At 43.3% G+C, this 26,059-nt stretch overlaps 1 protein-coding gene across 1 annotated transcript; it reads right to left on the reverse strand.

Annotated features, from left to right (window-relative positions):
* Positions 1-1,648: 1,648 nt before the first annotated feature.
* On the reverse strand, positions 1,649-25,825 carry uimc1 (ubiquitin interaction motif containing 1; the record flags this gene model as incomplete). The annotated part of the gene is made up of 21 exons (XM_080781028.1): positions 25,794-25,825; positions 24,204-24,326; positions 23,468-23,546; positions 22,346-22,467; positions 20,293-20,515; positions 18,894-19,075; positions 16,751-17,950; positions 16,025-16,125; positions 15,224-15,494; positions 14,446-14,550; positions 14,181-14,239; positions 13,549-13,726; positions 12,306-12,389; positions 12,095-12,161; positions 11,253-11,317; positions 10,474-10,921; positions 9,427-9,524; positions 5,438-5,753; positions 4,590-4,734; positions 2,944-3,055; positions 1,649-1,666 (listed from the first exon to the last, which is right to left on the reverse strand). The coding sequence occupies exons 2-21, from the start codon at positions 24,297-24,299 to the stop codon at positions 1,649-1,651; spliced, it is 3,969 nt and encodes a 1,322-aa protein (XP_080637154.1). The 5' UTR covers positions 24,300-24,326; positions 25,794-25,825.
* Positions 25,826-26,059: the final 234 nt, after the last annotated feature.

Here is a 26,059-nt window from a genome sequence, read left to right on the forward strand (position 1 = left end):
GGCCGGTAGCCGACGGGCACACACAGGTCTAGTTGTAATAAAGGATAATCACTATCACACGTATCCGACATGAAAAACACTGTTCTCTTACTTGTAGTTCACGCCAGATGGACCAGCTTCTGTCATGAAAAAAAAAAAAAAAAGTGTAAAAAAAAAAGTGTAAACCAGAGTAACCAGTATAAAACAATTGCAGTGGCCATGGCCACCCTATCAGATATGCCCATAGTAAGAAAGAAGAAGAAAATAAAAACCTGTCGCTAAGCCTCACTAAACAGGCTGTCTTTATTGTATTTTTGTCGACACAGCTTGTAAAACTTTGATTGACAATAAAACCGATTGTGATTCTGAGCTGCCTTGTGCAGCAAAAAGAAAAAAAACTTGCCCTGCCTTAAGATGGCGTGGCTTTTTGGGCCACATCGCAAACGCAGGTTGTCACAAGGAATGCTAAAGAGAAAATAAACAAACAGGACCAGTGTACCCAACATGGAGAACAAATACCTTAAAGGACAACTTGTTTTTTTCAACCAAGGTGCATGTTTTAGGTTGTTATTAGAGAAAGTAAAAGATGAGTGTTATTTTATTTTTTTCAAATAATAAATTATATTTGACCACAAAAGATCACAGGATGTACTGAAAATGTCAAACTGACATAATTCAGCCTATGACAGTGTGGCTTCCCCCCAGTAGGCCTCCTTCACATTCAGTAGATCCTGTGAACTTTTGTGGCCAGATGTAATTTCTTCTGGTCTAGTAGGACTATAGTAAATAATTAAAAAAAGGAAATCGCCATAATATTTTGTTAATAAGGACGTATTTAGCCCCATGTTCGAATGCCCCCGCCCCCCCTGTCAAAAATAGCTAAAATCCCTAAAACAAAAGAAAGCAGCAAATGAAAAAAAATGAACACTCATGTTTTACTTTCTCTATTAACCTAAAACATGAACCTTGGTTGGAAAAAAAAACTTAAGTTGTCTTTTAACCCTGTAAGACCCGAAAATATTTCTACTTGCAAAAAAGAGATTTCAACCTTACTACTACTTTGTACTACTATTTTAAAAAATATGTAAAAAAGGGGGAAAAAAAGTTTGATGAAAGTTTTATGCACATTTATAATAATTATATAATAAATTAATCATTTACATTTGGGGGATATCTTTCACAATAATGAATAAAACATGTTCTAGACGTTCTAATGATAACAAAAAAACATATATTACAATTATTTTACTTACTTTTATTAGGGTTAAAGGTCAAATGTCATAGGTTCAAAATTGCAGTCCAGACATTTTTTATTTGTGTGAATTTCAGCCTCTGTGGGGGGTATTTATATGCAAATATCATGACCAATGGCATTGCAATGGCATTGCAATGAACATCAATGATGACATTTAGGTGAAAAAAATAATTAAGTAATTCATTTAAATAAAAATGTTACCGAAAAGCAACGCTGGGTCTTACAGGGTTAAGGCTCTGAGTGTGGAAATAAAAGCATGTTTTCACCTGTTGGTTCTCTGCTCTCGGTCTGTTCCAGAGCACTCAGCAGGTCTCCTCCTCCTCCTCCTCCTCCTCCTCCTCCTCCTCCTCTCTGAAAGAAGCATGGCTTTATTCAGTCACGAGAGACAAGATCCAAAATGGAAACGCGCACATCTCAAAAAGTTGACGGGTGCTGAACAAAAAACATATACACAGACAAAAAACAGGAGGTAGGATGTCCGCACACACACCGTTCTTAATGCTCCCAGTAGTATTTATTAAGAGAATTCAACGAGATTCCTGATGACGACCGATAGGGTCGAAACGTTGAATCTTTTCTACTGGGAGCATTGAGAACGGTGTGCAGACATCCTACCTTGTCAAAATTGAAGGCACAATTTTCCCCTCCGAGATTCCTTTGCGAAGCATCGCGAGCCGAAGCTTGTCAAGCTTCCGCGTTTACAACATTTTATAGCAATTTATTTTTTTATTATTTACTATATAGTCCTACTAGATCCCAAGAAATTACACCTGGCCATAAAAGATCATAGGATCTACTGAATGTGAAGGTGGCCTACTGGGGGGAAGCCACACTGTGTGTCATAGGCTCAATATGTCAGTTTGACACATTCAGTAGAACCCGTGATCTGTTGTGGCCAGATGTAATTTCTTGGGGTCTAGTAGGACTATATAGTAAATTATAAAAAAAGAAATCGCTATACGATTTTGTAAAAAAACATATATATTTAGCCTCATGCTCGAATGCCCCGCTCCCCTGTCAAAAACAGCTAAAATCCCTAAAACTAAAGAAAGCAGCAAATGAAAAGAATAAATCATCTTTTACTTTCTCTAATAACGACCTAAAACATGAACCTTGGTTGAAAAAGATTAACAGCTAACCAGCTAATTAAAAAAATATATTAGCTGGAGAAAAAAAAAAAAGGTTGATCTATTGATCTATTCATTTTAATATCTAACGGTATTAAGCCCTAGATACTCGATCGTACGTACGTACCGACGCACAACAGCAATAGCCGATCTAACGAGCTCACAAGGTGTTGCGATGCGGCTGTTGTGAGCTTGTACAGTACATCTACTTTATTTTGACTACAACACTACAGCAGGTAGTTGGTGTTAGCATTATGTTATGCTTTAGCTATTGAAAAATAGCAGATCTACAAGCTCAGCTATTTTTGAAAAATCGAAGAACGACTGACATAGAAACATAGCTTTTTCAGAAAACTGTCAGGATGTAGAAGACACTTTTAGAATCTGATCTCAGGTCAAAAGTGGTTAAAGCTGCACTATAGTGCAGGAAACCATTAGGTAGAAAGTAGTGTCAGAATATCCTGTGTCTAGGTGAGACATGACATGACAAAATTACAGTTAATTGTAAAAATGACATACTAGTGCCGTTTAGTAAGGCTATAGTACAACAAAACATGATTAAATCAGACGGGTGAGCCGTACCTGTTCGCTCCTTGATGTTTGTTGACGGATGCACTTCTCCGTGTGTCTGCCAAACTCACTGGGCGGGACAGCTTTATGACAGATGTAACACTTCTCCTTTTTATCAAACAGCCTGCCACAGGTAAACGCAACAAAACAAACATTATAACCTCATATTCACCGACCACACCAGTCCCAGGATACCTGAACCTGAAGCCGTTAAAGTAGGGTTGTGTCCTGATCGGATCGGGAGATCGGAAACCGGCTCCGATCTCATGATTTTCAAAAGATTGGAATCGGGGATCGGATTTTTTAAATTGTGTAATGTAAATCTCAAAGAAAGATGTATAAGCATTGCAATGAGATTTTGTGTTTTATGCTAGTCGTTTTCCTTCTGGTCCCAGTCAGAGAACATCAAACAAAGACTCGTCACACTCAAACAAAAGGAAATGCAACCCCCGCAATGATGGGATAGGTGTCTGTAGTACTCTCTCTGAATGAGAGAGAGATACTCTTTTAAGAGCTTTAACTTGACTGTATTCACTCTAAACAAGTTTTGTGTTAAATCCTTTAACTGTTAAAAAGGATTGAAAGGATTTCACACAAAATGTGGTGGGGAAGCTGATTCACTAGAAACTAAATAATAATCGCCAAGTAAATTATCAGTGGCTGCAACCCTATTATTAGAAGATTAGATTAGATGTCTTTTATTATGCACAAAAGGAAAATTGTTTTGCTCGGGTCAATGCATACATTCAAGACAAGACAATACATAAATACACACCACAACAAAAAAACATGTATGTACAGCAGTGCACACAAGCGGTGCGCCAGACCGCCAGTGCACCAGACCGCCAATGTCAAAACGTTTGCTGCGTGGTGCATCAAAGGCATGAGAGACAGGAATTTAGCTAACAGCTGAGAGACAGGAATTTAGAGAATGCCGACAGGCACTCAAATGAGATGTTAACTTCCTGCAAGTAGACATAGAAATAAAACTAGTGTCGACTAATCATTAAAAGTAGCTCTTATTTTGATGAGGAAGTCAGAGGACAGTCAGGAAGTCCGTTTCAGTTGTAAACGAGCGACGACGACAGTTTTTTTTTTAAACGGGAAGGGAAAGTCTTGGTGAGCTCAGCTGTAAACCACATTATAGCGACCATATTTACAATACGGAAACTATCTGTCACTTAAAGAATGTGGGTTACACACGCTGGAAATAAACATGGCACCATTAGGTTGAGTAATTCAATGTATATATGTGTTTGTGCCAGTGATAAACGGACACCTGCTGCCAGTGGGAGCACTACTACCATGTGGCTTTGCATCTGACCGTGTGAAATGAATGCAGCATAACGTTGTGGCAGGATACGAACGTCTGTTCCCTACAGCCCCTCCCTGTGCGCAGCCAAACTACATGGCCAGGTGCTCCTTTGAGTACTAGCCCCAAAATAATACTGTGCTCCCCTGCTTATGTATGCTTTCACGTGTGTGCAGGTAAAGCCCAACACACACACCGTCTGTGAAGTGGGTGCGCAGCGACGCGGCAAAATAGAACAGTGGCGTATCGGAGCGTCAGGCGAGGTGTGAACGCGCGTCGGCCGCCCCCGGTGTGGGACAGGTTCATTGAAAGTAACGGGAGGTCGGCCATCCATCAGTTTACTTGCCGTGCAGCAGAAGAAGAAGAGGAAGAAGAATGAGATGCCTCCTCAGTCAAGCCTCGATTCCTGACGGAAGAAGTAGAAGAAGAATGAGCAGCAGTCTCCTCTGCAGTCAACCCTCTGTTCCTGGCTCGCTTCGGACGAGGAGATGCTAAGGAAAAAACGAAAACGAAGAAAAACGACACATTTGAACGGTGATTATTTCACTCTCAAGGAAACAAAACACCAATCGAAACAAGCTATTGAAGAATAGATCTACGAGCTTGTAGATCTTGTAGAGGTGGGCTTCAGAGTAAAAGGGGCCATGTCTTTCCGGCATCCCAGAGCTCTTACTTTAAAGGCATCCCGGCACCGATTGTGTTTTAACAGCCTATGGCAGGCCAAAAATGTCAAACTTTCCTTTAAGTAGCATGTGACATGTCAAACTAGGGCGTTTTCATGATTCCGAATCCATTCCAAGCATTAGTTTTGCACAAAATACACTCCTTGGGCTAAAACCCAAAATGTGCCCAAAATGTGCTGACCTAATCACATTTCATTTGTCATGACGTCAATGGCCGTTTTTAGCCCAAGGAGTAAAACCAATGCATTGGAATGGATTGAGAATCATGAAAACCCCCTAGTTTGACACGTCACATGCTACATAAAGCAAAAGGAAATTTGGCATTTGACATTTTTGCCTGCCATAGGTCGTTAATGGTAGGGTCACAAGAAACCCATATAAATAAAATTGCCCAATACTGACAGCCGGTCAGCAAGTGGATTCACGAATGTATTTATACAGACAATATTTTAAAAAAAATAAAAAAATAAAATAACAGACTACAAAATTCCACCTCGGCTGTCTGACTAACCTGGGAAGTGGTCGGCAGCAGTGGAGTAAAAGTGGCCTCCTCCTCCTCCTCCTCCTCCTCCCCCCTCCTCCTCCTCCCCCCCGTAGCAGGTGGCGGCGTGCATCTCAATCTGGTCCAGGGGGAAGGAGGCCTGACAGAGGGGACAGGCCATGGTGGAGGAGGCCTGGCCCTGTGGAGAACATGGTGGGGACGAGGAGACCTGGAGAGCCGTCGTCATCATCTCCTCCTCCTCCTCCTCCTCCTCCTCTCCTGTCCTATTTTCCTTAATAGGGCTTCCAGCTGTCCAGGATTCACTCGGACGCTCCAGGAATGTTGTCTGTCCAGACAAAAGAAAAGTAAAGAGACATTAGCGTTGCTTGACCCATTCAGACCTGAGCTCCATTCTACTAAATGTCTTCTAAATCCTGACAGAATACCCAGAATAAAACAATGTTTCTATGCCAGGGGTTCTCAAACTATTTCATGTCAAGGAGCCCCAGAATTATCTGTATTTGGCCGCCGACCCCCATCTGAAAATATGTAGTTCCAGGGACCTCCTTCCCAGAAGTAAAGATTTGAGTTGAAAACGTTCGCTCTGAAAGAATATATATTCAAAGATATCCACCACATTGTCACGATTTTTCAAAAATAGCAGACCTACAAGCTTGTAGATCTGCTATTTTTCAATAGCTAAAGCATTTTTTTAAGCAAAAGGCCGATGCACACCTCAGAAGGCTAGTGACAGGTGCGTAGGGCAATAAAGCATACTTAAAAAGGTTATCTTTGAAAAACAAAGAAGGGTCCCGCACACTGTCAGAAACTGTCCTGATGAAGGTCGAATAGACCGAAACGTTGAATAAAGAGCAACATTTTTGGCAAGTTTCTGACAGTGTGCGGGGCCCTTCTTTGTTTTTCAAAGATAACCTTTTTCAATAGCTAAAGCATAACATAATCCTTAAAACACCAAAAGGGGTTCCCGTTCAGAATGGATTAAAGATGTGCGATACAACGGAATACCTGTCAAACTACTGTGGAATGCCCTACCGGCTACCGGCAACAATCATAGACAAGTGACTCCTTAAGGCTCATTCATAGTCTAGATTTTCGGTGGTGAGGTGACCACCGAACTACAACATGACGTCACGAGCCGTGGTGAAGAGCAAACCACCGCAACTGCCCCAGCCCTTCTCTCTGTTTTTACTCACCACCTCCAAGGCTCAACGTTATTTCAGCTCCGGTGGTCACCTCACCACCGGAGCGGTGGTCAGCTCACCACCGAAAATCCAGACTATGAATAGGCCTTTACCCTCCTTCAAAACTTCTCTAAAAGACCACCTACTACAGGTGGCTGCAAATTGTAACTGGCCGCTGTAAAATGTAAAAAAGTTTAAGCTTTCTATCCCCCCCTTATCACTACTCGTATATACGTTTTTGCTCTTTTTGTATGAATGCCACAACATTATTCTTATTTCATCCATGGAGTAATTCATTCACAAAGCTTGCTAAGGGCTGATTCATACTCCTATTTTAGAGCCGAATAAAAGTCGGTTCGGCTCTGTAGAGCCTACAATTTGACGTCATTTGAGGTTCGGGGGGGGCGGGTACCGTCCTAAAGTCGGCTCTTCGGTGCTACTGAAAATTTCTGACGAGCCGAAATCATTTCGGCACTACAGCGCCGAAACAGCGGTAAAATAGGAGTATGAATCGGCCCTTAGTCACACTCGCATACCCGGAACGCCTTCTTAAAATATGGAACATGCTGAGTTTTAGTCTGGCTTACCCAGTTTGTCAGCTTTGTACAGTACGTACGTGTCCAGGATTATTACAGTAGTACTGAGGTGACAACCCTATCTATTCCTTACACTAAGAAAGAAGGCATTTGTGTGGTAAAACTAGAGAACATAATGAGTCAGAAAACCTGGGACAAAATGCATAGGGTGCAGTCAGTCACACCTGGCCTGAGTCAAACAAATTAGATTGTAAGCTGGGGTGTGACTACACACCAGTAGTGCATCGAGCTAATCACACAGCCACGCCTCTTGATAATGGAAGTGTGCACCATTTCACGGTGTTGGGTGAAATCACCCCTGAGGGAGGGAAGCCCCGCCCCATAGGGGTCCCCATCCCCTCCCATACTGGGCGGGGGTTGAGTTGGGCGTGTTATAATGTAGTAGACTCTGGAAAAGCATTCCAGCAGTCAGCTTGTAGCATGGCTCGTTAGGCAATAGACTTTCAATCCATACCTTGAGTGGGTTCGAATCCTGCTCACGGCATAATTTTTGTGTCCACCGCAAACGACCTTTTATTTGCGGGTAAAGTGAAGTTTGCTTCGGTCCAACATGCGCTGCGTCGTGCTTGCGGTTATGTTTGGGGTTTGGGGTTAGGGTTAGTAATAGTAATGTCCCACATACAGTATGTCCACCCGTGTGGTGAGTGACACTCAAAGTGACTACTGGGTTGGGCTTGCTAGTATGTCTGTCAGAAGGCGTTGAGGGGTGTTTTCACTTTTCACCCCTCAACTCTAATCACTCAATGCGGAATCCTCTGTATAAAGAGATCCCTCTATGGTTGTTCCTGAGTCTAGACTGTGGAGACAAAATAAAATCACACCCGTGTGAAGTGAGTGGCGCTCTTATCCTCATACGTCGTCATCATCACATTCCGGCCAATCACTTTTGGCGTCCTCACATTTCTGTCCTCACTTTTTATCCTGCAGTGCCTACATTGCTCAGCCAATGAAATCATCGCTAATAGGGGTGCTCAGCCAATGAAATCATCGCAATGGAGGTAAACACAAACACACAAAGCTGGGCATAGGAGGGGAAAGAGCCCCTCAAAAGTTCATCAGGCTTTTGCCACCAATCCATTGTAAAAAAGAATGTCTCCATGTTTCTATGTCAGTGGTGCTCAACCATTGTCATGCCAAGGACCCCCAGAATTATCTGTATTATAGGCTGCGGACCCCCATCTGAAAATACTTCCAGGGACCTCCCCCAGAAGCAAAGATTTGAGTTAACCCATTCTGACCGGGAACCCGTTTTGGTGTTAGCATCATGTCGTGCTTTAGCTATTGAAAAATAGCAGATCTACAAGCTCGTAGCGCGCCACCGAGTGGCGCGCTACGAGCTTGTAGGTCTGCTATTTTTGAAAAATCGAAGAACGACTGACATTTTTAGAATCTGATCTCAGGTCAGAATGGGTTAATCAGACCAGTGTGTGTCCAGTGGAAACCTCGTATAGAATCTGATCTCAGGTCAGAATGGGTTAAAAAGGTTCGCTCTGAAAGATATTCAAAGATTTGCGCCACAAAGTACAACATAATGCTTAACCCATTTTGGTGTTAGCATCATGTCATGCTTTAGCTATTTAAAAATAGCAGATCTACAAGCTCATAGCTCTTGTAGGTCTGCTATTTTTGAAAAATCGAAGAGCGACTGTCATAGAAGACATTTTTTAGAATCTGATCTCAGGTCAGAATTGAAAACTGTCAGGATGTAGAAGACATTTTTAGAAACTGATCTCAGGTCAGAATTGAAAACTGTCAGGATGTAGAAGACATTTTTAGAATCTGATCTCAGGTCAGAATTGAAAACTGTCAGGATGTAGAAGACATTTTTAGAATCTGATCTCAGGTCAGAATTGAAAACTGTCAGGATGTAGAAGACATTTTTAGAATCTGATCTCAGGTCAGATGAATTGAAAACTGTCAGGATGTAGAAGACATTTTTAGAATCTGATCTCAGGTCAGAATTGAAAACTGTCAGGATGTAGAAGACATTTTTAGAATCTGATCTCAGGTCAGAATGGGTTAAAACACCAAGAGGGGGTCCCCGTCCAGGATGGGTTAACCCTGGACTTTGGAATGACCTGCATGCCCTGAAGGAGGCAGCGAATGTCACTGTTCTCTTTTAAATCATCTACTTGTGTAAATGAGAACGTTGGTCCAGTTGTGGTCTTTTCCCTGGCTACTACCACCATGAAATCATATAAAGAATATACTGTATACATACATTAAACTCTTCTCTTTCTTCTTCCATCCTTTCATCCCGTCCTCCGTCAGGACTGGCCACAATCATGTCCTCCGGTTCTTTCTCATCATCTGCTGGGGCTGAAAATGGAGACAAAAATGGTCCATTTGCATCTGATAGATGACATGTTAAAGCAACACTATGGGCTGTATTTTGCGTGTCTTAGGTACCAGGTCTTATTCCCTAACTTGAGTAAACTAAAGACCTGGAGGCGTGATCAATGCTCTTTGGCCACTCAGGATAGCCAAATGGCATTGATCCCGCCTCCAGGTCTTTAGTTTACTCAAGTTAGGTAATAAGACCTGGTACTTAAGACACGCAAAATACAGCCCTATATGTCTTAATACAATATAACTTATACAATTTGTCTCCCTGCTCTTCTATTGAGACATTTAGATTGTGCTAAAAGGCCATCATGTCATGTCTCAGTCTCACCTAAACACAGGCTCTGACATGAATTTGACGTGAATGGTCAAGATTCCATTTATCCCCTGAGCAAGCAGGCAGACGGACCACGTCCTCACGCTCATGTCACTATATGACTCAGCCATGACCATGAGGAGTTCCCAATGCACTCTACGAGTGAGTTGTCTAACCTCAACGTGTTGTCATGGCATATATACCGATGACATCAGGGATCTCGCCCAGGCAACCCCTATGGACATATCCGTCGGATGGACGGGAAGACACAGGTGTGCGAACCTCTAGTTCTAGAGATATCAGAGTCCGTTGTGTGAGTAGGATGATTTGCTTGAGCCCCCGGAAGTCCAGGCTTGGAAAAGTTGGGACGGCAGTGAAGTATACGTGCGTTGCCATGTTACGTAATCTACATCTATTCGACAAAGCATGTGATTTATAGCCAATGAGCTTAAAAACTTGCAAAAACACAGTGGTGTTTCTCCTTCTAATCCCTGCAGTCTCTTGTGATTATATCAGGTCAAGTTGGTCATGGTGGCAAATGTATTCGTGTTTACTTCAGCCTGTTGTCATGTGAATATACTGTAGTTGCCATCCAGGCATGAGACGTACCGTCGATGTCCATCTCCTCTGGTGTCCGACGCTGGTCAGTGGACTGGGGCCGCACTGGGAGGACAGTCTGGCTCTCTGACATCTCCCCTGGTGTCCGACGCTGGTCAGTGGACTGGGGCCGCACTGGGAGGACAGTCTGGCTCTCTGACATCTCCCCTGGTGTCCGACGCTGTTCAGGGGACTGGGGCCGCACTGGGAGGACAGTCTGGCTCTCTGACATCTCCCCTGGTGTCCGACGCTGGTCAGGGGACTGGAGCCGCACTGGGAGGACAGTCTGGCTCTCTGACATCTCCCCTGGTGTCTGACGCTGTTCAGGGGACTGGAGCCGCACTGGGAGGACAGTCTGGCTCTCTGACATCTCCCCTGGTGTCCGACGCTGGTCAGGGGACTGGAGCCGCACTGGGAGGACAGTCTGGCTCTCTGACCGGGACTGGGAAGGACTCCGAGGCTGTGACGAAAGGGTCAAGTCAGCGATTCAGTTCATGATGTTGGGACCTATAACAAGACTGTGCTAGCAACATACAACTTACACAATGTTTAATACATAAATAATTACATCAAAAGAACAAGACGAGATACAAAAGATAGTAACACGTTTTTTTAAAGTATAGGCAAGACCCACACTCAAAACCTACTGGAAAGGGAACTTTAGCACATACAAAAATAAAACATGTAGTTTTACATAATGACAGAAAAGTTAAAGAACAATACAAGTGCATGCATGCATACGCACGCGCACGCACGCATGCATGCACGCACGGCCGCACGCACGCACCCACCTCTGCTTTCTGGCTGGTGGGCATTATCAACACCTGTGTCTCGTCATCAGGGTCCAGTTGTGTCTCTGAAACAGATTGTAGAACAGCTACTGTATTTTCACTATTCTTAGTCTAAAATAGGTGAATTCTGTGGTTAATCAGACTACTTTGTCCCAAATGGGCTGCCGTGAAAAGGCGTAAAGTAGCGTAAGACCCAGTGCACATGCTCTGAGCTGAGGTGTACTCGGGATGGTTATGAAATGTTTCACCTGTAGCACTCCTTCTAGGATATATATATATTAAGGTAAGAGAGCGTCTAGTCCGGAATTCTCCTTTAAACCCAACTAAAACCCCACAAACATACGAAAGTCTAATACCAAAACAATAGAATAATAGTAAGATAAACAAATCGGTCACCATGTTTGAAGTTTTTTTTAAAGTACACAATGTGGGGCTTTCCCTTGACTGGGAGTCTACTATTCCATGGTAGACTTCCATCATGTGTTTACTTGGACACACTTCGTCGACTACCTTTTTCTACTGATGAAAACTAAATGAAAACTAAGCTACGATGACTAAAGCTAAGACAAAACATATTGACAATTTCGTCAACAAATAGAAACTAGACTAAAATGTTAGGAAGGGACTAGTGGCATCAAGGCCCGCCAAAACACATTTTAGTCGACTCAATCAACTGTAGATTTAGTCGACTAAAATCGTATGATATTTAGTCGACTAAAACTAGACTAACACTAAAACATTCCCGGGTGACTCAAATGTGACTGAAACTAAGTGAAAACTATGACAAAAACGAAAATCTGCTGCCAAAAACAACACTGGTGTCATCTATTCCATGTCCTTACCTGGACACACTTCTTCACAGTCAGTGTCATCTTCATCTGCTGCCGTGGCTCCCTGCTCCCGTTCAACCTTCAATTATTATTATATTACAATTATTAAAACCCATTTTGACCTGAGATCAGATTCTAAAAATGTCTCCTACATCCTGACAGTTTTCTGAAAAAGTCGTCAGTCGTCAAACTTACATTTTGTAATGGTGAGCGACAGCCCTACCTGCTCGTTGTGTTTATTGTCCTCCTGGTCCTCTTTGTTGTCGTCTTGTCCATCTTTGCTCTTGTCATCGCCGTTGTCGTCTTCCTGTTTGATGGATTGATTGATTACGTTATTATCCGTTTGCAGGAGGAAAAAAAAGCATGCACGGGGAAGTACAGTTCAATAGTAGGTCTGCTAAGAGGATTTAAACCCAAGAAAGCCTACGGCTTGTTCCCGTTGATTTAAAATCATTTAACACCTTTGTTGTCACCATGGTGAGTTTAAAATCATGTAACACCTCATCTGTTGTCACCATGGTGAGTTTAAAGTCATGTAACACCTCATCTGTTGTCACCATGGTGAGTTTAAAATCATGTAACACCTCATCTGTTGTCACCATGGTGAGTTTAAAATCATGTAACACCTCATCTGTTGTCACCATGGTGAGTTTAAAATCATTTAACACCTCATCCGTTGTCACCATGGTGAGTTTAAAATCATGTAACACCTCATCTGTTGTCACCATGGTGAGTTTAAAATCATGTAACACCTCATCTGTTGTCACCATGGTGAGTTTAAAGTCATGTAACACCTCATCTGTTGTCACCATGGTGAGTTTAAAATCATTTAACACCTCATCTGTTGTCACCATGGTGAGTTTAAAATCATGTAACACCTCGTCTGTTGTCACCATGGTGAGTTTAGAATCATGTAACACCTCATCTGTTGTCACCATGGTGAGTTTAGAATCATGTAACACCTCATCTGTTGTCACCATGGTGAGTTTAGAATCATGTAACACCTCATCTGTTGTCACCATGGTGAGTTTAAAATCATGCAACACCTCATCTGTTGTCACCATGGTGAGTTTAGAATCATGTAACACCTCATCTGTTGTCACCATGGTGAGTTTAAAATCATGTAACACCTCATCTGATGTCACCATGGTGAGTTTAAAGTCATGTAACACCTCATCTGTTGTCACCATGGTGAGTTTAGAATCATGTAACACCTCATCTGATGTCACCATGGTGAGTTTAAAGTCATGTAACACCTCATCTGATGTCACCATGGTGAGTTTAAAATCATGTAACACCTCATCTGATGTCACCATGGTGAGTTTAAAGTCATGTAACACCTCATCTGTTGTCACCATGGTGAGTTTAAAGTCATGTAACACCTCATCTGATGTCACCATGGTGAGTTTAAAATCATGTAACACCTCATCTGATGTCACCATGGTGAGTTTAAAGTCATGTAACACCTCATCTGATGTCACCATGGTGAGTTTAAAGTCATGGTCCTCTTTGTTGTTGTCCTGTTTGTCAATGTTCTTCTCCTTCTTCTCCTCCTCCTCCTCCTCCTCCTCCTCGTCTTCTTTCTCTGGTGAAGATGCCGACGTGCTTTTTGCTCTTCTTTTGGGTCGTAATCGGAGGCCACGTCTGCAAAAAAACGTTATGTTGGTTTATTTCAATGTTGGTTTGATTCAAAACCCTAGTCTCCCTAGCCTAGACAGTGGTGGGCAGGCACTTTACCCCCTGCACCACCTTCCCCAAAACGTTCTGCTTAAATTAATTGTATATGGGCACGGTGGGCACAGTCGGTAGTGCTGCCGCCTCACAGCTAGAAGGTCCTGGGTTAGATTCCTGCTGGGGACGCTGTGGGGGGTGTCCCCAGCAGTGCCCATACCCGACGCGGGGTTTGAGGAAAGGGCCTTTCCGTGTGGAGTTTGCATGTTCTCCCCGTGTCCCCGCCTAGGGTATGTACCCTCACAAAAAAACATGCAGTAATCCTGGTCTCTAAAGTTTAGAGACCAGGATTACTGCATGTTTTAGAGTTTATAAACTACCTCCCCCTGGCCAGCCTGATGGAACTTGTCGGAACAGTGTGTTTCACCTTCGAGTGGGACGTCTGATTGTAGACTCAGCAGACGACTCGTCTGGACTAGGAGCTTTCTACAGATAAAACAGTTCATAGCGTGTTAGGTTGTATTAATCCATTCCTAATCATTAACATAACATTGAACGCACAACATAACATTGAAATAATAATACAAAGTAAAAAGCAAACACAGTTTTTTGCTTCTGTATTTGGAGACACTCTGTGCTTTTCCAAATAAGGATTTTAATGAAGAATGGCTGCTAAACCGATGAAAGTATACCTCTGGCTGTGGCAGAATGGGATCACTCCACTCCATCTTTCTCAGCAAACCTCTCTGAGCTCGTTTCAGACTCTTCTCATAGAACTCCAGCTGTTCCACAATCACCTGATAACACACACACACACACACACACACCATCTCTTTATTCCTCCAGATGTTCACACAAGACAGCACAACGTATGCGTTTCGGCTCCTCAGCGTTGTCTTGTCTCTATCAAACATCGATTGAACAATTTGAGGGGATAGCACCCCTTAAAAAAGTACAGTTAGTACAGTATGATGATGATGATGTAACATCAAGCTTCATGGAGATGCTAATTTTCCTTTCCAGCTCGATTTGGCACCTGCCCACAGAGCCAAAACTACTAGTAACTGGTGTACTGACCATGGTATTATGGTACTGTGCTTAACTGGCCTGACCTGAACCCCACACAGAATCTATACTAGGTTGTATTGTCAAGAGGAAGGTGTGAGACATAAGACTGAACAATAAAAAAAAAAGATTACGGCTTCCATAACACCTCAACAGTGCCACAGGCTGATCACCTCCATGCCACGCCCCATTGATGAAATGATTTGTTCAAAAGTAGCCCAGACCATGTATTAACTGCATACATTAATATACTTTTCAGATGGTTGACATTTCTCGTTTAAAAAAAAAAAAAGCACCGGACAAACAACTTTACTTGCGCGCTCTGCTTGCGCAAGTAACTAGAAATGCACTCTGTCACATGAATAACAGAATGAACGCAAACAGAATGATCCATCCATTCCATACCTCTGTGTAGGTGTCTGGGTCGCGGCCCCGCGGGCAGAAAGGAATCCCCCAGCAGTAGCACACCATCACCCCTCCTCCGGCCTCCAGCGTGTGGGCAGGCAGCCTCCTGGCGAGGCCCTGGCTTGGACCGGGCCTGGGCTCGTTGCTGTTCTGTCCCTGGTGGTGGTGCTTATCGCCTCTCCCTGGCGGCTGGTGGAGGCGGCGGGTGGAGGCACAGGGAGCCGAAGGTCCGGGGCAAGCGCCACCACCCTCCACGTCTCTCCTGGTACCGCTGAGAGAGTGGGGACAAGTCGCAGTGTTGATTTGGTCGACTTAAAGGACCACTTCACCACTTTTCAACGTATAGGTCCTCACTAATAATCATGATAAAATGGCACGGTTTTTTTCTACTTTTTCTACTCAGTCTGTGTCTCATAGGAGGGCTGTGGGCAGTTTAGAAACCGTCTTCCAGTGACATCATCATTAGGCAGATTTGTTTTTAAACAAAAATGTTTACATTTTCATTGTCGTGAGAACGATGGCTTCCATTTTCGTGTTGCAACTTTTCAGGACTAGTAAGCCTGCAGTTTCTGTTAGCTTGTATTCCCCATCGATGATGTCACTGGAAGACGGTTTCTGAACTGCACACAGTTCACAACAATTGTGCCATTCTTTTCATGATTATTTGTGAGGACCTACTATATGAAGATAGGTTGAAAAGTGGTGAAGTGGTCCTTTAAAACTAAGACGACTTTTTTTTTCTTCACATCACCCAGCCGTTTGCCACCACCAGTGACACTGGTGATGGTTGTGTGTCCTTACCGGTGCCTGGGGCCCAACTTGTAGTTGGGGGAGAAAGTGTGGATGCTTGGCCGGAGAAGGGCTCTCTCCGCTGGGAAGACAGGGCTGAGGGAGATCTTTGACTGGGGGGACAGACAGCAGGACGCACGTTGCAACGGAAGAACAGGAGCACAACATTAGATTACAAATATACCATTTAACTTCAATAAGTGATTGTTAAAATAAGTTAAATAACTAATAGTATTCATTGCTATAGTGTTCAGTAACAGGAGGCACCGCCATGTCTCTCCAGCTCTTTAGAAAATGCATTTTCAGGTCAGGATATAATTGGAAGTGGAACGCCATGAAAAATGAAGTTGATAAATGGGCACTCTCTCCTGGTTTGCTGCCATTTTGTCTCCTTTTCTGATTCTCCAAGAGCTGGACAGACAGGAAGACTCCTGTTAATACTGAACGTTGTTTTAACCTAATCATATCACTTACCCTACATTTAATATTTGATATTAGATTGTGTTAAGCTCCTTTTCAGATTTCTCACTGTACTGTAAGGACCCGAAACCTTGAAGCTTTTCAAGGACTTTCATGGTCCTTTGAATAAAGAAGGTGTCTCAATTCTAACGACATGGCCTGCATGTCTTTGATCAGTGAAGGTTGACCAAATTTACATCACAACAGATGACAAAATAGGGGAAAGAAAATACAAAAAGGAAAATAATGTGCTGCATTTGGGTGCAATTTAATCTTTACCTTCCAACTGGTCCAGTCGGAGTCTTCCTCTTTCTCTGTGTCGGAGAATAATGGACTTTTGGGGAAAGTCAGGCTCTTGGACGAAATGACACTTTCAGAGTCCGTTTGACTTCTGGGGGCGGTCGGGCTCCTGCTGAGAGTGATGTTTGGTTTACAGGCCAACGAAGGTCTATGGCCTTGGCCCGTCCGGCCAAATACCGGACTTGTTGTATTAACACCCTGAACCTTCACTTCATCTTCCTCCGAGTTGGTCTCTGAGAAAACAGGAGTCCTGGGACTTCTGGAGAATGTCGGGGTATTGGGTATATTGGGGTACGTCTTGGAGACCGCCGGGTCTTTGGGGAAGGTCGGACTCCCGGAGAGGTTTGGCTTACAGGCCAACGAGGGTCTCTGATTTTGGCTCGGCCTGCCAAACACCGGGCTTGTCGCCGTGTGACCCTGCTCTATCAGAACGTCGTCTTCCGGGTCGGACTCTGACAACAACAGACTTTTGGGAAGCGGTCTGCCACCCTCTGTCACATTATCGGCGCTTCCGGGGAATGTCGGACTCGCCGCGTTGGACGGAGACCTGTTCGGCTTGCAGACTAACGAGGGTTTCTTGTTGTTTTGGCTGACCGTGCCAAACACCGGACTGGTGGTGGAATAGTCCTGGCTCTGTGGCTGTGTGTCTACGTGGTCCACGTCGTCGGCCACGGAGAATATATCACTTTTATCAAACAAACGGCTCTCTGACAAACAAGGGTTCTTGGAGAGTCCTTGACTGCTGAGGAACGTCGGACTCGGACTGGTCTCGGCGGGGACAACATTCTTGGACAGAGCTGGACCGTCCGAGAACTTCGGGGTCGGCGGGGGCCCGAGGTTTTGGCTAGTCCTACCAAAGACTGGGCTTGTTGTTGTTGTTGAAGACCTCGAGTCCTGCTCCCTCTGTCCGCCAGAGAAGACGGGACTTTTGGGGAACGTGGGGCTCTGGGGCAACGCTGAGTCCGCGGTCGGGGAAAGACCTTTTCTGGTACACGTGGGAGTCTTCGGCCGAGAAGGCAGAGACGACATGAAGTTCTCCCGGGAGCACGAGACGGATCCCGACTGGCAGGTTGCCAGAAACGCTCGGCTCATCATGGGGATGGAGACGGAAGAATCTCTGAGGGACACCGGAGGAGGAGGAGGCAGCTGGGAAGACTCATGCTGGGTGCAGTCGAAGTCCTGGGATCGGTCCATGTATAAGAAGTGAAGGTTTACGTGAAAACATCTGATTAGGACATACAGTACGTGTATGCAAATAACAGCTGAGGCAATACATACAGTATATCGATATTATATTGATATCGTCATATGAAACTATCCCATGTGTGGTCAAGCCCTGGCCTATATCAGACTTTCAGACATTTTCAAAGTATTTTGAACATAGACAAAATAGCCAAAATCTACAAGATCACAACTTGTAGCGATGCAATTGCCCAGGGTTCGGAGAGAGGCGATACGTATATAGAGTGGAATGTCAACTTTCCGTGCAATTACCATCATTGGTTTCAACATATTCGTGAACGTCGCTTTAGGGATGCAATATAGATAATCAGACTAATCTATTTCATCCATTACATTTTTTTGGGGGGGGGGGGGGGGGGGGGGGAGATAATTTAAGTTAAGTTAATAACATAGTAGACAAACATTTTCAAAACATTTCAAAGCTGATCACAATGTGGGTATATATGACTTTTAGAAATCAGGTGTTTACGTGAGTTTAGAAGTCTACCGTATTTATTGGCTATTTCAAAAGTGTGTTGAAATTCGTGGTCAATCGAATCGGCGACGCACTAAACATCAAAAGTATAATATAGAAACACGCTTCTCGATTAATCAGGAAACGTAAACGATGGATTTATCGTCCGACACGCGCTGCTCCCGTGCTTGCGGTTATGGTTAGGTTAGGGATTGAGGTTTCGGATCAATAGTATGTCGGAACTAAAGCCTGTACCCGTTCCAGGGACGCCCCAGAAGCAAAGATTTGACTTAAAAATGTTTCGCTCTGAAAGAATATACATTATTCAAAAGATATACTCGGTGCCGCGCTACGAGCTTGTAGATCTGCTATTTTTCAACAGCTAAAGTATAACATGATGCCTCAAAATGAAAAGGTCCAACAGACCTGTGTGGAGAGGGGCTCAGAGGGCTGCGAGAAGGAGGAGGAGGGAAAAGGAGAACTCTGCGTGAAGATCTTCTGTGTCTGAGACAGGTCTGGCATCTCTGGCAGGGGGCTGGAGACTTCATCGTTCCTCTTCCTCTTCGTCCTGTTGTTGTTGTTGGTGTTCCCCCCCGGTCCCTTCCAGTCTTCGAGGAGGACAAAACAAACAAGGAAGCGTCGAGTCAAGTGAGACTCTCTCGTCAAAATGAAAACCTTTTAACCCATTCTGGACGGGAAGTTCGGGAAACTTGTTTGGTGTTTTAAGCATTATGTTATAGTTTAGCTATTGAAAAATAGCAGAGCTACAAGCTTGTTGATATCTTTTTGAAAGATTGTGAAAATGTGGCACCAATGTTCGAATATATATTCTTTCCCTGGAACAACATATTTTCAGATGGGGGTCGGTGGTCAATTACATATAATTCTGGGGCTCCTTGACATGAAATAGTTTGAGAACCACTGACATAGAAACATAGGTTTTTCTGAAAACTGTCATGATTTAGAAGACATTTGTAGAACTTAGGATGACAAACCCGAAGTAGAGCTGAAATAAACAGCTATCACATGGACAATGGACATGATAATACATAGACTTGTGAAGTAGAGCTGAAATAAACAGCCATCACATGGACAATGGACATAATAATAAATATACTTATGAATCCATCATAGGGCAGAAGTGATTAGATTAGTGCCGGGATTTTCTTCAAAATAAAGGCGCTGAGAGTGCCAGAAGATATGGGAGATTTTACTCTGAAAAGCCATATATGGCATAACGTTACCTTTTTACCTCGCGATGGTCACGCTAACTTAGCGTGAACATGGAACGACTTTAGCGGCTAAAGTATCTCTAGAAGCGTTAACATTCCAAACGAGAGGCTTGTTGAAGTCAGAAATGAAGACAGAAGAATGCCCTTTTGGTCAAAACCATGGAGAGCTCTCTAGATTAGGAGATACGAGGCGTTCTTTCTGAGCCGTAAAACCAAGGACTATTAAAGAGGACGAGAAGCGCAGAAGAATGTTGCTCCATGGAAGGAAAGAAACATGCGCAGTTGAGACCAGGAAGTTGCACATGCCAAAATTTGTGCGTGTACAACTTCCTGGTCTCAACTGCGCATGTTTCTTTCCTTCCATGGAGCACCATGGAGTCGCCTGTACGGTCTTCGCTTCTCGTCCTCTTTAGACAGTCCTTGCCGTAAACAAGGAAGTGAACGGCAGCGCGTTTTATAAAAAAAAACATATATATATATATACTGTATATCAATAAAAAAAAGTGCTATGACTGGAACCAACGGTTGGATTAGATATGACGTTTTTGTACACGTCCTATGCGGTCTGAATGTGTTACCGTCACATAGGTTACCTAGTAGTTCCGGGTGTGTGTCTGCCCGGCAGCTCCTCTGTGAGGTCACCTCTAGCCTGGCAGAGGGTCCCGGGTCGTCCGAGCAGCTCCTCTGTGAGGTCACCTCTGGCCTGGCAGAGGGTCCCGGGTCGTCCGAGCAGAACTCCAGCCTCCGTCTGCGCAGGACGCGGTCCAGCGGCGGCGAGGGGCTACGGGAGGGAGGGAGGGGCTGTGTCTGGCTCATCTGGAAGTGGGAAACAGAGGATTATATAGGGCATGTCGTGATTCATTGTCGTATACTGTATAATTGCAATTAACCCATTTAGACCATGAGGACGATTCTACAAATGCCTTCTAAATCCTGACAGTTTTCTGAAAAGCCCATGTTTATGTCAGTCGTTCTGTCAAGGACCCCCCAAGATTATATGTAATTGGCTGCCGACAGCCATCTGAAAATATGTTGTTCCAGGTAAGGGACCCTCCAGAAGCAAAGATTTGAGTTAAAAACGTTGGCACCGAAAGAATATATATTCAAAGATTTGCACTACATTTTCACGATTTTTCAAAAATAGCAGATCTACAAGCTTGTACGCGCTATGAGCTTGTAGTTGTCAGGGACAAGATGACATAAATGTTCCCTTCATTGTCAATGGCGTTTTTAACAAACATTGAACTAAAAAACAAACATTAAACCTGTGTGTATATATAGGAGGGGCTCAAAAAGAAACAAAAAGATACAGCTAAAATAGCCTATCTACAAGATACAGTCATGCATTGCCAATGCAGGTGAGGAATTTCAAACTGTTTGATGTAAAGTATTCTTCTGCCATCTAGTGGCTCATATTTTAACTGCACTGTGCTCTGAGGACACTGCAGAGCAGAACTGCTAATGTATTGGAAGTAGAACCATACCTCCCCTCAAATTCCTTTGTATTGATATCGTATTAATATTGAATTGTGACTCTCCAAATCACAATCACGTCATGCCCCATTAATAATAATAATAATAATAATAAAACTTTATTTGTATAGCACCTTTCATGACATGAAATGCAGCTCAAAGTGCTTTACAGAAAAATGGAGAATAAAAGAAAAGCAAGGCAACAACATTAAAAACAAGCAGTAATGCAATACAGTGAGGACATGAATAACAAAAATAAAAAATAAAAGATCAATTAAAAGCAATGTTGTAGAAGTGGGTCTTGAGCTGAGCTTTAAAAATGTCTACAGTGGGAGCTTGTTCCATGCCGACGGCCCGTAGAAGCAAAAAGCTGCTTCCCCGTATTTTTTAGTTGCCATTTTTTTTGGCAAAGCGAGCAGGCCAGCAGTGGAAGACCTTAGGGGGCGGTTTGGGACATATTATTTAGGCAGGCAGTCATGTAGTCATGCCACTAACCTCAATAACCAAGAAATGTGTACGGTAGTCAAGAGAATGTGGAACCCTTATTTTATTTCGTTCTATTTTTTTATCCCACAATTTGTGTAACGCAAAGGAAAAAGAGAAGAAGAATTAAAAAGAAAAGGGAAAAAAAGAAGAAGAGAGAGGGAAAGACAGGGTGAAAACAGCATGTTGACTCAGATGGCATATGCTCCTTGTGAATTGTGACAATGATCTGCACCCTCGGGTGACTTATACACTTATCGAATCCAATGAGATAGCTTGGAGAGATGAGAGGCTGCCAATGTTTATAAAAGTTTTCAACCGAGCCGGACAGCAAATGTAATCTCTTCTATTTACAGAAATGACATTAGGTCCCGTAACCAGGATGTGTTTGAGGGAGAGGAGATGGTTTTTCCATAGCAACAGAATACGGCGGCGAGCAATTAAAGAAGCAAAAATGAACCTATATATTTTTGTGTCTATTGTTCAAGTCTGGTTCCCTCTTCAGGGACACCGGAAATATTCCAGTTCTAAATTGACCTGAACTCTGGAATGAAATGAACCGCAGATGTATGATGGCCCTTGAAATTAAAGCTGGAGAACCGTCAGTATTATATTTGCATAGCAGACAATGAAGTCCACAACAGCTCTGCCAGTGTGATAATTTAACAAACGCTTCCCCGACACACTCACGCTCTCCTCGATGGCTCTCTGCAGGGCCTCGTCTTCCTCCTGCTGCCGTCGCCGCGCGGCATCGCTGGCTTCCTGTTCGCTCAGACGCACCGCCAGGTCAAACATCTCCTCCTCCGTCAGCTCTGAAGACACAACAGATCCTCACAACTCCTCCACGTGTCTACAATTTCATTCTGTGTGAGAGTCTGCACTGCGGTCAATTCTCACGAGACCCTAAAAGCTGTGTTCTGTCCACTGAATTAGATAGGACCAAACAGTCACAGACTGGGGCAGCTCTTCAACACATTTCTGCTTTTATTTTTTCGGACTCTCCCTACACTGTCTCCCTCTCAGCTTTCCTACCGTCCGTCTCTCAAACGAATACCGATTAAGTCGCCCTTTTACCAACTCGCTCTGGGCGTACAGCCCGGCGGAACTGCTCAGCCTGGTATTCCTAAAGTAACTCAAGTAAATGATGCTTAAACGGTTAAATCTAACCGTTAATCTAATTTTAATCTTAACCTTAACCTTAGTAAAACGGGGCCAAAACCTAACGCTATTCCTAAATTTAACCCCAGTTAAAACTAGGCCTAAACATAAACATAATTTCTAACCTTATTCTCAGTAAAACAAAATATTGAATACAAGGAACGAAAAAAACGAGGGTGAGACGGATTATGGGCGACGGTACCCGTTACCTCTCATACAGTCTCTCTCAGATGTCCTACTGTCACTGCTACACAGTGACAGCTTTAAAAAATGTAGAATTATTTTACTATAACTTTGCTGGGTGTTTTATTGTGTTTGTATATCTATGTATTGTCCTGTATTGTCCTGAATGTAAGCATTGACCTGAGCAAAACAATTTTCCCTTGTGGATAATAAAGACATCTAATCTAATCTCTCTCATACAGTCTCTCTCAGATGTCCCAATGTCTCCCTTCTACTGCCCTACTTTCCTACTGTACACCAGCATGTCTCTCAGCATGTCTACTGTTTGTCTCACAGTTCAAACTAAAAGAAAAATTCAGTCCCATTTCTGCAAAAATGTTATATATACTGTATATAATATATATATAATGTATGCACACACAAATATATGTTGACATAATGTTGAATGTCCTTGTGAGTCCTGTTATGTACCTTTTGGTGCCACTTTACTTTTCGCCTTCCTCTTTCGTCTCGACTGTGATGTTGCTGGACTCAAACTCAAAAACTCAACCTGCGCGAACACAGAACAGAGAGGATGACAGGTTTATTCTTGTTAGTTTTCTTTTTGCCTAGATTTCATGCTTACACCGTTTATTCTGATCTCACACTTTTAAGTCGCTCTGGACAAGAGTGGCTGCTAACATGTATGGTGATTTATCAATAACAGACTACACACACACACACACACACACACACACACACACACACACACACACACACAGCAAAATAATAGGATATTTTCGGTGCAAGACATGATTCCATTGAATAATTCTATGGAATCCATATGACTGCAATCGGCCGTGGCGACTGAGAACTTTAATCCTTGTGTTTACTGTTTACCTAGCCTGGGCAGCATTCCATTCCGGGTTTATGATCCGGTCGGGAGCGGATGGTAACTTCCGTCATGACATGTTGTAACTTGTAGTCAATGATTTGTAGTCATCTGGCAGGAAACCAAAAGACGGAATCAGTACTATGAATGGCGGAGTTCTTATTCCGCCTTGTGGTTTCCTGCCTGATGACTACAACAAAACAAGACTACAAACATGACCTAGATTACCATCCGCTCCAGAGTCCAGACCGGTTCACACGGCGATTTATGAACACGAGACCAGGCTTGCCTCCGAGGTGGAACGCCTGGTGGTGACGCGAGGTTAGTACTGTTTACCTCACTGTCATCGCTGATTTCCTCCGATCTCTCCCCTGCCGTTGGTTGCGTAGTACCACCGGCGGCATCCTTGTTTGCGCGTTTCCTCAGAGGCATTTTGACCTGTGTCCTGAGTTCTCACACCTGATACAAAGAAAGAAAACATTCCTGAACCTCCGCTGGTCATGAATGAACTCCAGGAATCAGACTACATTATTAATGGCCTGCTGGCCTGGACCAGCGAACACACCCAGTTCCACTTGCCCACTTGGGCCAGTAAAATTAATGCCATAAACCAGTGGTTCTCAGAGTGGGGTCCGGGGACCCCCAGGGGTCCTTGAGGGAGTTCCAGGGGGTCCCCAGCTAAAGGATAGTTTGGAAACCAAATGGACCCTTATGGGTCTGTAACTCTTGAGTGTACAAATGGAACCAAATGGACCCGTTCCATTTGTACACTCTCAGAGTTAAATTAACATTGACTTTACTATTTTTACAATATATATATTGGAGGTCCCAGAGATAGAAATGCCATCAAATGGGTTCGTAGACTAATGCATGACAAACTGGGGGTCCTTGAAATTAAACGGGCTGAGAATAACTGCTAGAGATATGCCTATGGGGCATGGGCATATCTTTTCAAATGGGGGTCCGCAGGGCCAATTTGTGTCAATTTGGGGGTCCTTGACATGAAAAGGTTTGGCCTTAAAAACAACATTTAAAAGAACTTCCAATATGAGCACTGAGCTGACACATTCAATGTCAAACATTAACAGCATATATCGTCTTAGAAACAACACTCTTTTTCATGTTCAACGGGTAAAGTGAGAACATGCTATAACAATGTATAACAATGGAAAGGACTTTTTAAAGTTCTTTACATTCGTCCTCACTCCAGCTGTCCGGGTTAATTTGAACAGCTTGGGTTTCCTTTCTTATTTACCGTACGTATAATTGTCTCACCATATAATTGTATACATAATATTAGTCATGTATTATTTGTATAGTAATAGTCATCTCATCTGTGCCAATTCCATTGTCAAGGACACCCACAATGTATGTTGTATTTGAACGTGGACACCATACAAGATTTGTATTTCACATTTTCAACATTTTTTTTAAGAACTTCCAATTTGCTGCTTCTATGGTCAAAGTGGTCAAAACTGATTTTGCAGGGTTTGATTGATTGATTTATTAACAGTTTGCAGAATTACAGTATATTTCAACTAAGCACAATTATTAAAAAAAACTGTTAACTGTGAGTGGACGACCCAATAAAGCACTACACTTGTTTACAAGAGGGTCCACCTTGTTCAATTCATCACAACCCCCCCAGGAACCCCCATCCACTCCCAAGGACCCCGCTGTGAGAACCGGCGACGTAGAGTAATTGCTTTGTTTGTGGTTTGTTTCAAAAGTGACATTCAGTTTGATAACACACACTAGCATCTTTACCAATATTCAACTTTGCTTTGATAATTGACTATTCCAAAACGACCTCCTGTAACGGGACAGATATACTTCTTAGGTGTGTCTGAAACAGAGATGTGAGTGAACTTTATCCCGCTGAATAATATTATGTGTTAATGTTAAGTTGTGTTCAGCAGTACTCACTAACACAGTAGCACACTTTTCTTCACTTTCGGGCGGCCATGTTTGTTTTTCTTCTTCTGTCCTGTCACGTGACCAAGCAGAACCGCGCCAGTGCCGTTTTCGAACCCCAGGACTACAAATCCCATACGCCCCCTGCAGACGCCGGACGTGGCGTCTCGCGCGTTCTTCTGATTGGTTGGCTGTTATTTTTCATTGTTTATCATTTCTATATAGTTTGTGTTCAATGTGAAAAGTGATATAGAAGTGAAGTTCAAAAATAAAATGCA

Source organism: Protomyctophum bolini (genome assembly GCF_963924005.1).
Source record: "Protomyctophum bolini genome assembly, chromosome: 13".
Lineage (NCBI taxonomy): Eukaryota > Metazoa > Chordata > Actinopteri > Myctophiformes > Myctophidae > Protomyctophum > Protomyctophum bolini.